Source organism: Hemicordylus capensis, chromosome 3 (assembly GCF_027244095.1).
Source record: "Hemicordylus capensis ecotype Gifberg chromosome 3, rHemCap1.1.pri, whole genome shotgun sequence".
In the NCBI taxonomy this organism is placed as follows: domain Eukaryota; kingdom Metazoa; phylum Chordata; class Lepidosauria; order Squamata; family Cordylidae; genus Hemicordylus; species Hemicordylus capensis.
This window is the reverse complement of record NC_069659.1, coordinates 284,701,395-284,716,621: the sequence shown is the minus strand read 5'-3', so window position 1 is coordinate 284,716,621 and position 15,227 is coordinate 284,701,395. Positions and strand designations below refer to the sequence as shown.

Here is a 15,227-nt window from a genome sequence, read left to right as displayed (position 1 = left end):
CTTCCATCAACGGCAGCCCCATGATACCCCTCAGTCCTCAACCACAGCACAGTCTTCCCACTCTTCCAGAGGAAATCCATGCTCTCTCCACATACAAAATCTGTCCTATCTGTAGTGTAACCTGTGAGTCCTGCTTACAGATGAGCTCAGCTTCCTGTACACTTTGGCCAATGACCCATCCTTATCTTTCTCAGCCATGAAAATTGTCCTGTTCTCCCTGCCCAAGGTGGATGCTCCCTACAAGGCTCATGATGCCCATTGCTAGAGCTTTTCAATACCTGGTTTCACAAAGGGACTTCCAGATGTTGTTGACTACAACTCCCATAATCCCCAACCAAAGGCCATTGCAGTTGGAGTTGCTGGAAGTTGTAGTCAGCAACATGTGGAAATCCCTGTTAGAGGGAACAGAGAAGGGGACCTGGCAGAACTAGAGCCTATGTGGAGATGCCAAGAGATGCCAGAAAGCAAATGTAATACATGGAAAATAATCACTTCCATTCTAGGGAGTTCCTGAAATGTACCTTAGTTCAAAACAGTCCAAGTAAAAGGCCACCAATTAGGAAAACATTATTCCATTACATATTTCCTGTGTTTATATGAAAACTTGGTGTCCCGCATTCATTCACTCGCTCGTTCACTCACTTGGTTCCTGATTGTCCCCAAAGAGAAGGTTTCTGACCCTCATTTATAACACAGTGTTGAAAGGTATGATCAAGTCTACAGGTACATTCTTATCCCTTCTAAAATGGTATCTGTAATCCACTGCAGAAGTACTGATGCTAAAAGAGAGTGGGAGGAGATAAGATTTCATGTTATCCCATGGTTGTGATCTTCTGGTATAATTTCCTGGTCTCTTTCTCCAGAGGAGAAACGCCAGAGGAAGAAGGAGAAGCCAGCAGCCCCAGAGAAGAAGGTCACACTCCAACGCTCCAAAACCTTCATGAACCTGTTCTTTAAGGGTACTCGGTCAGGGAAGCAAAGCTCGGCAGCTGGGTCACCCGAGTTACAGAGACGAACCAAGTCCCCAGCACGGTCTGAGGGGGAGAAAGGTAACTAAAAGCATCTATTTCTAGCACTGTCTAGATTTCTAGCTCTTGAAACAGTCCTGTTTCACTATAATCTTATGCATGGCAGCAATGCCCTTTGGCCTAGAAGGGCACTGTCTTTAAGAACAGAAGTCTCCCCTTTATTGGGAAGTATTGCAAAGGGAACAGGAGTGAGGTAGAATTTAGATTGTAAGGTACTGAATGTGACTACTGGTCAGCATCCAGGAAAAATTGTTTGCAACAGAAATCTGTTTGAGGAGGAGAGCTGGTCTTGTGGTAGTGAGCATGAATTATTCTCTCTGCTATGCAGGATCTGCCCTGGTTTGCATTTGATGGGAGACTACATGTGTGAGTACTTTCAAGTATTCCCCTTAGGGGATGGGGCTGCTCTGGGAAGAGCACCTGAATCCTTGCATGCAGAAGGTTCTAAGTTCCCTCCCTGGAATCCAGATAGGCTGAGAGACACTTCTGCCTGCAACCTTGGAGAAGCCGCTGCCAGTCTGTGTAGACAATGCTGAGCTAGATGGACCAATGGTCTGACTCGGTATAAGGCAGCTTCCTATGTTCATATCTAGATATTGATATGTGCCTGCTGTAGGCAGCTGAATTAGGAAATATCTGCTGCTGGCTTTAGCTGAAAACATTTCTCCTTATAAAGTTTGGCCCAAAGGGGAAAATGTCATTACTTGAATGGCCCTGGTGGGGGCCCTTTTTGCCAGGTGAACACAACTAGGGTTGCTAACTCCTGGGTGGAGATTGGGCATGCTTAGATATCATGTGGAACCACAGTAATTTTAGCTTTATTTGATACACCTGGATTGCTGTCACAGATTATCACCAAATCATGGTTTACTTTACCATATTGTGGTTTGTTTGGGTTTCACCCACTCTGTTTACCTAACCTCCCATAATTGAGGCTTTCCTCTCTCTGTGAGACAACCCTGCAAGATGGAGCTGCTGAAACAATACTCCATTATTCTGGGTCATGGTGTATTGACATCACATGAAACCATGGTTAGGATAAGCAATCCAACCCTTGAGTTCAGATCATCATTTGACTGACCAACAAACCAGTTTGTTGACTGGCACAGGTACAGACACACAAACAAACCAGTTGAGTGGAATAAAACATGGTGATGTCTGAACATGCCCACTGACTGTTGCTTTAACAACTCTAATTCACTAAGGAACAGCACCCACCATTTCTGTGCTGCAAGAGTCCACTTGGCCGCCCATTTTTTCCATTTACTGTAAGGCAAACTTCAAATTTTGCCAAGACTAGTAGGGGAAGAGGCTGGATGAATGAACCGCTGTAGTGCAGAAGCACACAGTTCCCCAGTGCTGTCTCTCTGATTTGGAGCAGGTATGAGCAGAGGTGCACCTAATTTTGGAGCCTGGACCTAAAGGTCTTTGAAGGCCCCCCTCCCCTGCAAATTAAGTATCATCATGCTCAGCCAGGCGACCACACCATCTGGGACAGACTAAAGAGGATTGGGGGGGGGCACCCAAGGGCTGTGGAGGCCCTGGACTTTGGCCCGGAAGTCCAGAGGTAAGAGCTCCTCTGGGTATGAGTCACAATTTATGGATTCACAAAACTGCATGCTACAATAAATATATTTGTCTTTAAGGTGCCATGAGTCTCTTTGTTGTTTTTAATCACTTGTCAAAAGATGGCAGTACTAGACTTACACATAGCCTAGGGGTCACATCTGCTTAAAAGGATGCCATGACTCCTGCTTCAGCATTTTCTCATTGAACTGGATGTGTTAGAATTATCTGGAAAATCTGGGACAATGTAGCACAGGAGTTTTGTATTCTGGCAGGCCTCCTTAGTTGACAGAAAAACATTGCCCATACTGGCCCTGTGATGCAGATTGGCAGGGCACCAGCACAGGCTGAATATAGGCACTGTCAAACTTGAAAGGATCATACACACAAAAGTATCCTCCCCAAAAATGCTCATGTATGCACAGTCTTTTCCTGTTCTCTCTTTGCATCACACAACACAGAGGCCAGTCCAAAATGACTGCCACTCTCATCCATCCATTTTCAAGACAGATTTCTAATTACTTCGTCTTCGGTCTCTCCCCCCACCCCCCTTGCCTGCAGTCAGCGTTGTACAGAAGTTTGTTATCCGAAGCCTGAAACGGGGTAACTGAGCAGGAGTGCAGACTGTGTCTTTGCCAACAGCATGTCACTCGTGTGTGTGTGTGTGTGTGTGTCTCTTTTAAAAGTGGTAATTCTCTTTATTGAGCAGGAGGAGAGCAACGGGTGCTATCCAGCCCCAGCTCAGCATCCCTCCAGTGGCTGTTGCTTGTGTCTATCTTATGTTTCTTTTTAGACTGTGAGCCCTTTGGGGACAGGGATCCATCTTTATTTCTATTTCTCTATGTAAACTGCTCTGGGAACTTTTGTTGAAAAGTGGTATATAAATATCCGTCTATTGATGCTGATGATCACTTCTCCAAACCTGTGCCTTCTCGACTGTACACTAGCAACATTCCAGGTGGAAATGTTGTCTATGGTGCAGACTTGTAGTGCCACTCGGTGTTCCTGTACATAATAGCCATTGTTGCACAGTGGAAGATGTGGAGTGGAGGGTGCTTCCAGGTTCAAACCTTCACTCAGCCATGGAGCTCACTGAGGGTCTCTGGGAAAGTCACCAGTTCATCTATCATGGGATAAAGCTCCGATGGGGATTGGCTGAAATAAGCTATGAAGCAGGATTTGGCAATGAGGCTCTTCACATGATTAGTTTGAAGAGCTGTAAGGGGGGTTGCATGGAGAGCTCCCCGCAGGCGATCCAAAGGCAGTCCTGGGTGGCCAGATTGGCCACCCACACAACTGCCAGCTCCATCACAGAGCTGGCGGGGGCTGCGGGGATCGGGGGCCACGTGGCCCCCGGAACTTCCAGGATGCCCTGCATGAGTCAGGGGTCTACTCGTGTGTCGCCGCATGCCGCTGCAACATATGAGCAAGAAGATGAGGTTAACGGAGCACTCGCTCTGTTAACCTCCTTTAAGGGGAGGGGTATTTATGGATGCTAGCAGGAGCCACACAGCTCCCATTGCAGCACACGATCGCCCCAAAGCGGGATAGGCTCCCTTAGCCTGCTTTTGGGCGATCGTGAGAACAGCCTTTATATTTAAATGAACCTGCAGTTCTGAGTAGCTGGTTATGTTGAATCTGCTGCTCTAGAGTACTCATTAGTTTTATGCAATGTGTTTTGATACATAACAAAAATGCTTTACAGACTGAGATCCATATATCTGCCTCACCATGGACTGAGGCATCAGGAGCTCAACACCGGATCAGATTTTTCCCAATCTGTTCTGGATTACATTGGTCATGACAAGCCATTCATCAGGAAACATGAAACAGTTCTTAAATTCCACAGCCCAGTTCCAGAGACCCGGTTTGGGAAGCGTGGACCAAGCCCAATCGATTTCTTCATTAAACTATCCATACCCCGCCTTTCCACAATTGCTCAAGGCAGCTTGTTCACCACATAAATTAAAACATAAATAGATCACTATGTGTTTCCCTTCATTCATGGCTCACAGTGGTGTGTTACTCTAACTGCTACCTCGGGGGGTAGCTAAGAAATACCAACTTATTCAAGGTCCCCTAAGCTGAGTGGGAACTTGAACCTGGACTCCCCATGGGCAGTTCTAGCACTCTAACCACTGTACCACATTGGACTTCTTGGGAGAGGTGTGCTGTGCTTGTGGGAAGGGGCATAATGGCCTGTAATGAAAGCTGCACTTAGGTATCCAATTGCATGTGCATGCCCGTCAGATTTGCAGTTCTGGGTGACTTAATGGCCTCACCATGTCTTGCTATTCCCAGGCACAGTTTGTGTCTTTCCTGTTGTTTCTCCCCAGAAAAAGGTCATTTTTTCACCTCACTGGCTGTGAAGGATTCCATGCTCTCGTTCCCCCAGCACAATGGCAGCGAGCACAGCTCAGCCACAGAGAGCCACTTGCTACTTATTGAAGCCATGGCCAGGAAGCTGCTGATGGAGGATGAGGTGGCAGCTGTACTGAGACACTGCTCCCGGGTAAGACACTGCTTGGACTGAACTGTGGGCAGCTTCCTTTTAAGCAGAGCAGGATCTGAGGTCAAGACCGGCCAGGTCTGGCAGGCAACTGGAAATCGAGGGGCAGGAGAATAGGCAAGAACCAGAGTCTAAGCCAGGGGCCAGGAACTGGGAGGGCTGATCAGGATCACAGAGCAAGTCGCAGGTCATGTATGGATCCAAGGATCTACAGAGTCCAGGGTCAGGCCAGGTAGACAGACCAGAAGCCATGGGTCAACCATTAAGTCAAAGGTCAGGAACAGAGGCAAAGATCAGAGAAACCAAATAGTCAAGTCAGAGAGATAACAGATACTCCTCACCGGGGGGGGGGGAACCTTGTGACTGAAGCGAAACCTTAATCCAAACAGGAAGCAATGCTAAGTCTTTCCTGCTCTGGCAATATCCAGTTGCCAACCTGACTGGGCAAGGCCAGTTCAAGGCTTGAGAGTTCCGTAATTTGGAAAGGCTGCTGCAGTTCAACAGTCTGCCACATGGGGCAGCTGGATATAGACTCTACAGCAGAGACGACCAGGTTCTTCAGCTGTTGTTGGACTGTGCAACTCCCTTCAATAAGTTGTAGTTGGGGATGATAGGAACTGTAATCCAGCAATAATTGGAGAGCCTCAGGCTGGCCAACCTACATCATGTCCATCAGAGACACATTTCTGGGTGGCACAAAGGGCTTTCTAGGGAAGGGGAGGCTGTCAAAAATTGCCACTTTCTCCCTGCACTGCTGCATTTAGTTGAGAAGTTCTGTTGGGCTGCTCTCTTGCTGCACCAGTGCTTCCATGCTCTGTATGTCAGCTGATATCTCTTTTGATTTATATGTCTTGCAGACACTTAGGATTTATAGGCATCAATTGCCTCATTCTGTCCTCAGTTACATTTGCACATCTCTGAGTTAAGGCTTTACTTAAAACTCTTTAATACTCATACGTCCACTTCTTGTGCTCTTCTAGAGGCATCTGGTTCTCATTGGCCACTATGCAAGACAGGATGTTGGACTCCATGAACCTCTAGTCTGAGGAAGGACGACTCTTCTTATGCTCTCCCTTTTTCTTTGTTTCACTGGCACTTGCTTTGGTGACACTTCAGAAGCAATAGATTTGTATTAATATTTGTGCAGCAAAGCATTGGTTTGAAGTCTGTCCTATGCCAGTGTCTTATGGTGAATTTAACCTAGGGCAGTTATTCACTGCAGGATGGTTTAGATGAGTATGACTGTGTCAATGAGACAATTGCAGCACTGGTGCCCACCGGTTTCAACTATTGGCATCTCTCTTTCCCCACCATTCATGTTGGCCTTCAATGTGCCCACAGCGGACGCTAGAGGGAGCTCTGAACTAACACATGGTTAACATTATTTTACTGTTTGGAAGGGGGCGGGGATTTAGTACATCTTCAGAGGTCATTAATCCCTAAAGAGAATGTAAGGAGGGTTGTGTGGAGGGATAAATAAAGCCAGAGGCAGGGCAAGGACTGCCAACACTGCAACAGCCCTGAATCAGGCTTCCTTTTTGCTACAAGCGGTTGGTGCTGAGGGTAGGATTATAATCCTTACGTGTCCCATCCTGTTGGGATTTGACAGCCATCCTGTCAGCTAATAAAGACTTTCCTAATTCAAACTTTAAATACTTAGGGATTTTAATGTGCATATATAATACCCTAATTCAAATAGTCTTTGGAGAGGCCATGGAGGTCCATTGTATCGTGAAGCCAGGCCTTTGAAGAGGGACAGCTAGATTTCAGGACAGGTCTGCACAAATTTGGCCCTCCAGCTCTTGCTGGTCTGCCACTGGCATCATCCCTGACTATTAGCCCCTGGGCCTGGGAATGATGGGAATTGTAGTACAGTACTACCAACAGCAGCTGGAAGGAAGGCTGATGTTGTGCCACCTGGCTTTAGGAGGAGGCACAACTGAGGAGCTCATGGGTGACGCCCTGCTGAGAGAGCTGAGGGGCAGAGCAGTAACAGGGATGGAGGAGCGTACACCTGACTACCGGCAGGCTGCCCAGAACCAAAGGGCAAGGTAGGGCAGCTCTTTGGTCTCTGCTGAGGGTGGCTTTTCCCCACAGTATATCCATGAAGGTGGTGTGGAAGACCTGGTGAGGCCACTGCTGGCGATTCTGGACCGGCCTGAGAAGTTGCTGCTGCTCAGAGATATCAGGTAGGAACAGGAGGCAGGGGTGGTCCAAGGCATTGTGCTGCTTGAGATAGACAATCTTATGCCCCCTCCCTCGCGTCAGTGGGCAGGTGCTTGGCATTCTCTGGCCAGACTGCTGAGGCAGTGACAGTAGCACTCGAGGTGTCTCAGACTATGCCACCAAGCTGGGGTATAGCTATACTTGAGCGGATGGATTCAAAAAACCCGGGGGGCCCAGCTCCATCCCTCCCTATTTTCTTCTCTATCTCGTATCTCCCTCACTCTGAGGGGCCGCCAGGGAAAGGGGCAAACACGGGCCCCCTCTCTCCTAGCTACGCCCCTGCCACCAAGCCAGGCAGTGGCATCAGGGCTGTTCATAGCTCATTGGGGCAGGGGAAGAAGAGGTGCACCTCAGTGGATCAAGGAGGGAGAAATGAACAACATGCCCCACCAGCTGGACAAGGAAGGCAGCAGCAGTGGACAACGGTGTGTTGCGCCTACCTGGAGGTGACTTCCTGACCCTGCCTGATGGAAAGGCCACCCCTATGTGCTGAGGACGCAACCATCACGGTGACTCCTGGAGAGAGTCACCTCTGGACACCTAATACTGCTAGCGCAGGGGAAAGGCTGCTTAAGAGAGCTTGCCAAAGCTGCAGTTCAGGACTGAGGCCCCCGTTCAAATGTGGCGTTTCCTTTTTGCCCAAACAGAGCTGGTGCCACTTGGTATGAGGCAAAGGGCATCACCACTGCAGCCACACCTCGTTATTTAAGCAGGTCTTTGAAAATGGTTTTAGTGCTTGTCTTGCTGCTCAGTGTACTGTGGTATCTGGCTTTTGTTATAATTTATTGCACTCTGTTGAAGAGATAGTTTTATGATCCTTCCAATAATAGTTTTGGACTGTTTTATGGATTGCTGCCTTAACTGTTATTTTCACAGTTTTGTGTAAGCTGCCTTCAACCTGTGGAAAAGGCAGGATAAAAAATATTTTAGAATAAATTTGGCTGTTAAAACATTTGCCATGTTCTTCTCCAGAAATAGCTGCATTACTTGGGCTGACATTGGCCATGCACTGAGAATCTCCTCTTCTCGTTTTTGCAGGAGTGTGATTACCCCTACAGATCTGGGCCGCTTTGACAGCATGGTCATGCCCATGGAGCTGGAAGCCTATGATGCGCTGAAGAGTAGAACAGGTGAGAAAGGAGCCACTCAGGACTGCATGCATAGAAGGGGACACTTTGCCCCCCACTTTGCCTTTTTTAATATTCTGCATGTAGTGAATGTGGGGATAACATCAAAGGCCTCTCTTATTTTATGGATGCTAAATACAGCAAGTGGAGAATATTTCATTTAAAATAGTTTGCTATGAAAAAAGTACTTCTAAAAATTCCTCCTTTTGCGGGTTGTGGGGGAAAGGATCCATAAAGATGATTTGGACAAAAACTGTAAGCTGAATCAATGTTTCTTGGAAACTATCAAAATGTTGGGTCTAGTGACATGTTTTTATTTCCATTCAGCACTCCTTAAAGACACCAAGACTTGCTTAACACACATCTCCCAATGCTCTCTCGTAGTCCTTTGGCCTGGCAAACATGGCATGCTGAACAACTTTGCTTGGGAATTGGTGCTAATTTGGAATTAGGAGAGGAGAGCTGGCCTTGTGGTAGCAAGCATGACTTCTCCCCTTAACTAAGCAGGGTCCGCCCTGGTTGCATATGAGACTAGAAGTGTGAGCACTGTAAGATATTCCCTTAGGGGATGGAACCGCTCTGGGAAGAACAGAAGTTTTCAAGTTCCCCCCCTGGCTTCTCCAAGATAGGGCTGAGAGAGATTCCTGCCTGCAACCTTGGAGAAGCCGCTGCCAGTCTGTGAAGACAATACTGAGCTAGATAGACCAATGGTCTGACTCAGTATATGGCAGCTTCTTATGTTCCTATGTGCTGCCAGGACCAGCATGTAAGAGACTCATGTGCCACTTTCAACCTGACATGCATCTAGAAACAAGAGCTGCTGCTGCCACCACCCCACTCCTGGCTTCTGTGATGTCCTCCTCATGCCTTGCTGTGAAGAAGCTGACTATTATAGAATTTGTCAAGGGCTAGAAAGGAAATCCGGGTTTAATAGGAGCTCTTCAATCAGTGAAGGATTTTGTAAGCTTTGGGGCAAGATGTCCTCATGGAGCCCATTTAACTAGGAAGAGACAGGTCATGCAGATTGATGATTCTCTGGCCTAGCCTCTCAACTCTTTGGATGCTCCATGCAGAGTAAGGATAGTGGGGCAGAACCTGTCTAGGGGACCCAGCAAATGCCCAATTTCAATGGCCTCTGGAGCCAATCCTGCCTTCCACCTTGGGAAAGGACTGTAGTTCAGTAGTACAGTGTCTGCTTTGCATGCAGAAGATCCTGGGTTCAATCCCTGGCATCCTGGGTAGGTCTGAGAAAGACTCCTGCCCGAAACCTTGGAGAATTGCTGCCAATCAATGTTCAGTTTAAATTTTATTTTACTTGTACAAAGCACATTTCCCTGTGAGTGAATGAACACAGAATGGGTGTGGCTTGCTCCCAAATATCTACGATTAAGGAATAGGGCTTCCAGGGCAGAAGGCACAACTTCCAGAGACTGTTTAGCCTGGGCAGCATTTTTTTTTTTAAGTTATAAAAAAAAATAGCAAGGAAAGCACAGCCTGCTGGATACCACCCTAAAGCACTGTGCAAAGCAAATGTAGGAGAGAGGTTGATTCAATTACTTTCCCCTGTTCACAGTGAGGTCGCCTGCTCTCCGTCCAGCACAGCATGAAACACCTCCTAAGAGACACCTTATCACCCCAGTGCCTGGTAAGTCTCTTGCATTTACACCATCACATCACCACACCATGCTCAAATGTAGTAAAACCATTTAAGCATCTTAAGCGTGATGAGGGGACTGTGGGAAAAGACTTTGAATTCTAGCTCTGGAATATATTTCTACAGGTTGCATGAATATGCACAACATTAATTTGCATGGTATGTTCTAATTTCAGTTATTGGATTTGTGCAGAGTTTTGGCATACGGGGACTGAAAAAAGCCTGGGGCCTGGATATTATGGTACCCCTAGACCAATGACCTCAAGCAGTCAGAGTGGGCAAGCCCATTGCTCAACTGGGGAGATAGTGTTGAGTAGGGAGATCATTGGTCTGACTTGGCATAAGGCCACTACTGATATCAGGGGCCATGGATAGCAAGGTGTCAGGAGAATGACAGCTTGCAGTCAATGGGGAGGACCAGGCTTGATTTGGGGGAACAAAACTACACTCTCCAAATCTCAACAGAGAGCTGCAATGCACAATACTGAGTCCACCTGAAACTTCTTCTACCCTGTGCATCTAGAAGGGAAAGCCTGGAATCTGGACTATGTGCTCTTCCAGATGGCAATAAAATGTGGGGTCTGCAAAGCTTTCATGCAAGTCCCAAGCACAATCTTATTCGCCAGACAGACACTCCTGCAAGCTTCTGTGGTCCTTCCCAACATGATCATACACTCTGTACACACACACACCAACATGGACCTGCACAGTTTTCACCACTTGCTGGTGAGCTCTTGCATTCCAAGCGGAGCCCATCCCTTTCCCCAGTCACCACAAAAGTAGTGGGTGGGATCTTCTCAGAATGCAAGACTTGGCCAGCAGGTGGAGCTGTAAAAATTATGCAAGGACCCTGCTCAGCATGTGTATAGAGGGTAAGCCTGCAGGAGCACCTGTATGGCGAGTAAGATTGTGTGTAAAACCTGCACAAAAATTTTGCATATCCCACATTTTAGTGCCACCTGAAGAGCCCTATGTTATCAAGCGCCATGGTCCAGAATACTGCAGATTATCAGAAAGGCTGCTCCTATGGGCTGGCATTTTTACCATCAGTCAGCCTCTGAGACCATCTGCAGCTCTTTCTACCTTCCCACCCCCTTCTGGAGGGAAGAACCTAGAACCTGAACTGAAAGCTGGTCTTGTGGCAGCAAGCATGCATTTCCCCCTTTGCTAAGCAGGGTCCACCCTGGTTTGCATTTGAATGGGAGACTACCTGTGAGCACTGTAAGATATCCCCCTTAGCGGATAGGAATCTGGGAAGAGCATCTGCATGCTTGCATGCAAAAGGTTCCAAGTTCCCTCCCTGGCATCTCTAAGATAGGGCTGAGAGAGACTCCTGTCCACAACCTTGGAGAAGCTGCTGCCAGTCTGTGTAGACAATACTGAGACAGATGGACCAATGGTCTGCTTTGGTAGAAAGCAGCTTCCTATTTCATCTGCTGCCAAGGAACAGAAGAGACTACCATAAACACCTTCATCTAGCTCTAAAATGTGGTACTTTATTGTACACTGTAGTTGTACGCTGCTCTGAGAGCCAATTCTGGCTGAAAAGCAGGGCATACATATAATAAGTATAAGTAAAATGAACCAATATCAATATCTGGGGCCACAGAGTCCCTCAAGATCTAGTACTTCCAGTCATTGCCACAAGTTCACTTCAAGCAAAAACACACGTGATGTGTTTTCCATGGCCTACTGGTCACGGCCTTGAGCACTATTTTGTGGAAAGGTGGTATATAAATGTAATAAATGAGTAAATTTCCCCAATTCAAAGGTTCGCCATGAGAAGGCTGCTAGGAAAAGAAGGGTGCTCATGGTAACATCCAGTAACTCTGCTTGCAGATTTCAGGGGCGGCTTCCTTCTGAAGCCAGTAACCAATGAGAAGGGAGAGGAAGAGGAGGAAGAGATGACGGCGGTGAAGGATGGGATGACAAGACTCCAGCTCACTCCCAGCCCCAGACGGACTCACTCTCGAAGCTACACCCCTCTTCCTGATGTGCCAGTGGATGCTTACGCTTCCCATAGTGCCTCCTCCTCAGTGGCTAGTGGGAAGCAGCCGAACTGGTTTCTGTCTAAGTCCACAAAAACATCAGTGAGCCCCCGACACACAGTGTCTGCTCAGGAAACATCAGGGCAAACCCTGGAGCAAGGGGATGGACGACCCGGCCGAGGGAGGCCTCGTACACCAAAGTCAAGCCACAGCAAGGCTGCTGCGTGGGGGTCACAGGGAGAAGCCCAGCACAACAAGGATACCCTGTACTCTGTGATCAACAGACCACGCAGAGCTCGGCCTCAGCTCTCGCAGCTCTTCAAGGAGACCCCACCTGCTGGCAAGGTGGGAAGAGCAGAGAAAGGAGATGCAGACCCAGATGTTCTGCTCCAAAATGGGCCCAATGACTTTGAGGAAGAGTACGAGCTAGTGACTGTCAGTCTGTCCAAGAACAAGCAGTCGTTGGGTAAGTGAAGGCTCCAACAGCCTCTGGAGCGGAACAGGCTTAAATATACATTCAACATGGGGATGGGGCAGAGCATCTGCTTTGCAGACAGAAGGTCCCAGGTTCAATCCTTGACATATACAACATATGTCAAGAGGTGGCCAGAGGGGCTTTCTATCATCTTCGGCTGATACGCCAGCTGCGTCCGTTTCTTGAGATGAACAACCTCAGAACAGTGGTACATATGTTGGTAACCTCCAGACTTGACTTCTGCAATGCGCTCTGTGTGGGGCTGCCTTTGTACGTAGTCCGGAAGCTTCAGGTGGTACAGAATGCAGTGGTCTCTGGGTCATCTAGGAGAGACCACATCACTCCTTTGCTGATAAGAGTTACACTGGCTGCCAGTAGGTTTCTGGGCAAAATACAAAGTGCTGGTTATAAAGCCCTAAATGGCTTAGGCCTTGGGTATCTAAGAGAACGCCTTCTTCATTATGAGCCCCACCGCCCATGGAGGTCATCTGGAGAGATCCATCTCCAGTTGCCGCCAGTTCGGCTGGTGGCCAAATGGGGATGGACTTTCTCGGTTGCTGCCCCAAGACTGTAGAATGCGCTCCCTACTGAGATACAATCCTCCCCATCTCTGACAATTTTAAAAAAGCATTTGAAAACCCACCTCTTCACCCAAGCTTTTTCAGTTCTTTAAAATTTTAAGGTTTTAATTTGTAGGTGATTTTTAAATTGTTAAATTGTTTTAAGTTTTTGTATATATTTTTAACTTGTTTTATGCAATTGTTAACTGCCCAGAGATGAAAGTTTGGGGCGGTGTACAAATTTGATTAATAATTAATTAATTAATATCCAGGTAGGGCTTACAGGACATCTTAAATCCTGGAGAGTCTGTATAGAGTAGACAATACTGAGCTAGATGGGCCAATGGTCTGACTTGGTATAAGGCAGCTTCCTCTGTTTCTAAAATGGAGCAGGGAGCTCAGCCCCTTTCTCTCTCCTGAGTGACTCCCACAATTTCCCAGGGAAACAATTTCAAGGTGTATCTCCCAGAGAGTGATGGGCTTGCTGAGTGACTAGATCAGACCTTCGACTTCAGGCTGCACTGCACTGAAAGATATAAAGAGGGCTACTTTTGTGTTCACACACCAGAAAGTCATTCCCTCCACTCACCTCCAACCAAGCTGGTAGCTGTTACAATCTTCTTCCAACTTGGCAGTAACATAATAGTGGCTTGCTATCCTGAATGTTTATACCCTCATGTAGTGAACAAATAATGTAATTCACATGCCTCTGGTATGACAAGGAGAAACCCAGAACTCTCTTTATACATTTGGTAGGTCTATCCACTTCTCCATCATTGCTTGGAGGACTGATAATAGTGTGGTTAAAACTTATTTAGAATTAGATTCCACAGGAAATAGGATTGTTCTATTGAGTGTATTTAAGAGGCCTGTCAGTGCAGCAAGCAATGGTAATATTATGAAGACATCGTATCTGTCTGGCAAAAGCTGTCAGTCTGGTGGAGTAAATATGGTAATGGAAAACCTCTCTGATGGGTCCTCCTCTCTACATCACAAGGTCAGGAAAAGCAAACATTGCTCAGGGATTGCAGCAAGAGTGTGGGCATAAGTAAGGATATATTACACCAAGTTGTACGTTCTGATGCATAGGTTGTTGTGAGGCTGCCGTCAGCCCTATGCACACATTACACTGTATGCGTACATGTCTGTACACCCACATATGTTTGTGTGAATGACTCTGCATGCATTCAGTTTAAAACTGAACCTGGGTCCAAGATCCCACAAATGCAGGATACACATAGAAAGCGTACAGTATGTGCATTAAACATAATATTCGAAGGCTATACACATGTATAGATCTGTATATGCATACACTGTACACAGGCTGTATATATGTTTAGCACAAGGCTGCTGAACTTCAGCTCTCAAACTGTTTTTGGACTACAGTTCCCATAATTCCCAACCACAGTGGCCAATAGTCAGGGATGATTATTACTACTGAGCAGCCCTGGTCTAGCAGAATGTGTGAATAGGACTATTGTCTCACAGACAAGGACTCTCTGGCACTTTTTGTTGTTCAGTTAGGAATTAGTGGAGTAGCTGTCTAGAGCAGGGGTTCTCAACTTTGGGTCCCCAGATGTTGTTGGACTTCAACCCCTATAATCCCCAACCAAGGCCATTGGGGCTGGGGATTATGGGAGCTGAAGTCCAATAAGATCTGGGGAGCCAACGTTGAGAATCTCTGGTCTAGAGGGTCAGCTACAGTAGGGTGGGATTGTGGTGGCAATGACTACTTTGGCTCATTAATCTGTCCCATGGGATCCTCAGCACTCACAGCACCATTATGCTTTTCAGGGATTAGCATTTCAGGTGGAATAGAATCCAAAGTCCAGCCAATGGTGAAGATTGAGAAGATCTTTCCTGGAGGAGCAGCATTCCTGAGTGGAGAGCTGGAGGTAAATGGAGCAGAGGGAGAACAAAAATGGATGGCCTTCATTTATTTATTTATTTTATTTTACATAGCTGGCACAGGGTCTGCCCCCACCTCCCGCAGCTAAGTAGAATGCTCTAGTTCAGGGGTGGCCATTCTGAGACTCTCCAGCTGCTGTTGGACTACATCTCCCAACATCTCCAGCTGCAATAAACTACAGCTGG

At 47.1% G+C, this 15,227-nt stretch overlaps 1 protein-coding gene across 2 annotated transcripts in view; it reads left to right on the top strand.

The window, feature by feature from the left end:
- Positions 1 to 15,227, top strand: part of PDZD7 (PDZ domain containing 7) — a 58,792-nt gene that overhangs the window by 32,158 nt on the left and 11,407 nt on the right. For both annotated transcript variants that reach the window (XM_053306595.1, XM_053306596.1), the window contains 7 exons: positions 864 to 1,049; positions 4,931 to 5,106; positions 7,201 to 7,292; positions 8,368 to 8,459; positions 10,030 to 10,101; positions 11,950 to 12,564; positions 14,928 to 15,028. In XM_053306595.1, the coding sequence (XP_053162570.1) occupies positions 864 to 1,049; positions 4,931 to 5,106; positions 7,201 to 7,292; positions 8,368 to 8,459; positions 10,030 to 10,101; positions 11,950 to 12,564; positions 14,928 to 15,028 (1,334 nt within the window). The remainder of the gene's footprint in view (positions 1 to 863; positions 1,050 to 4,930; positions 5,107 to 7,200; positions 7,293 to 8,367; positions 8,460 to 10,029; positions 10,102 to 11,949; positions 12,565 to 14,927; positions 15,029 to 15,227) is intronic.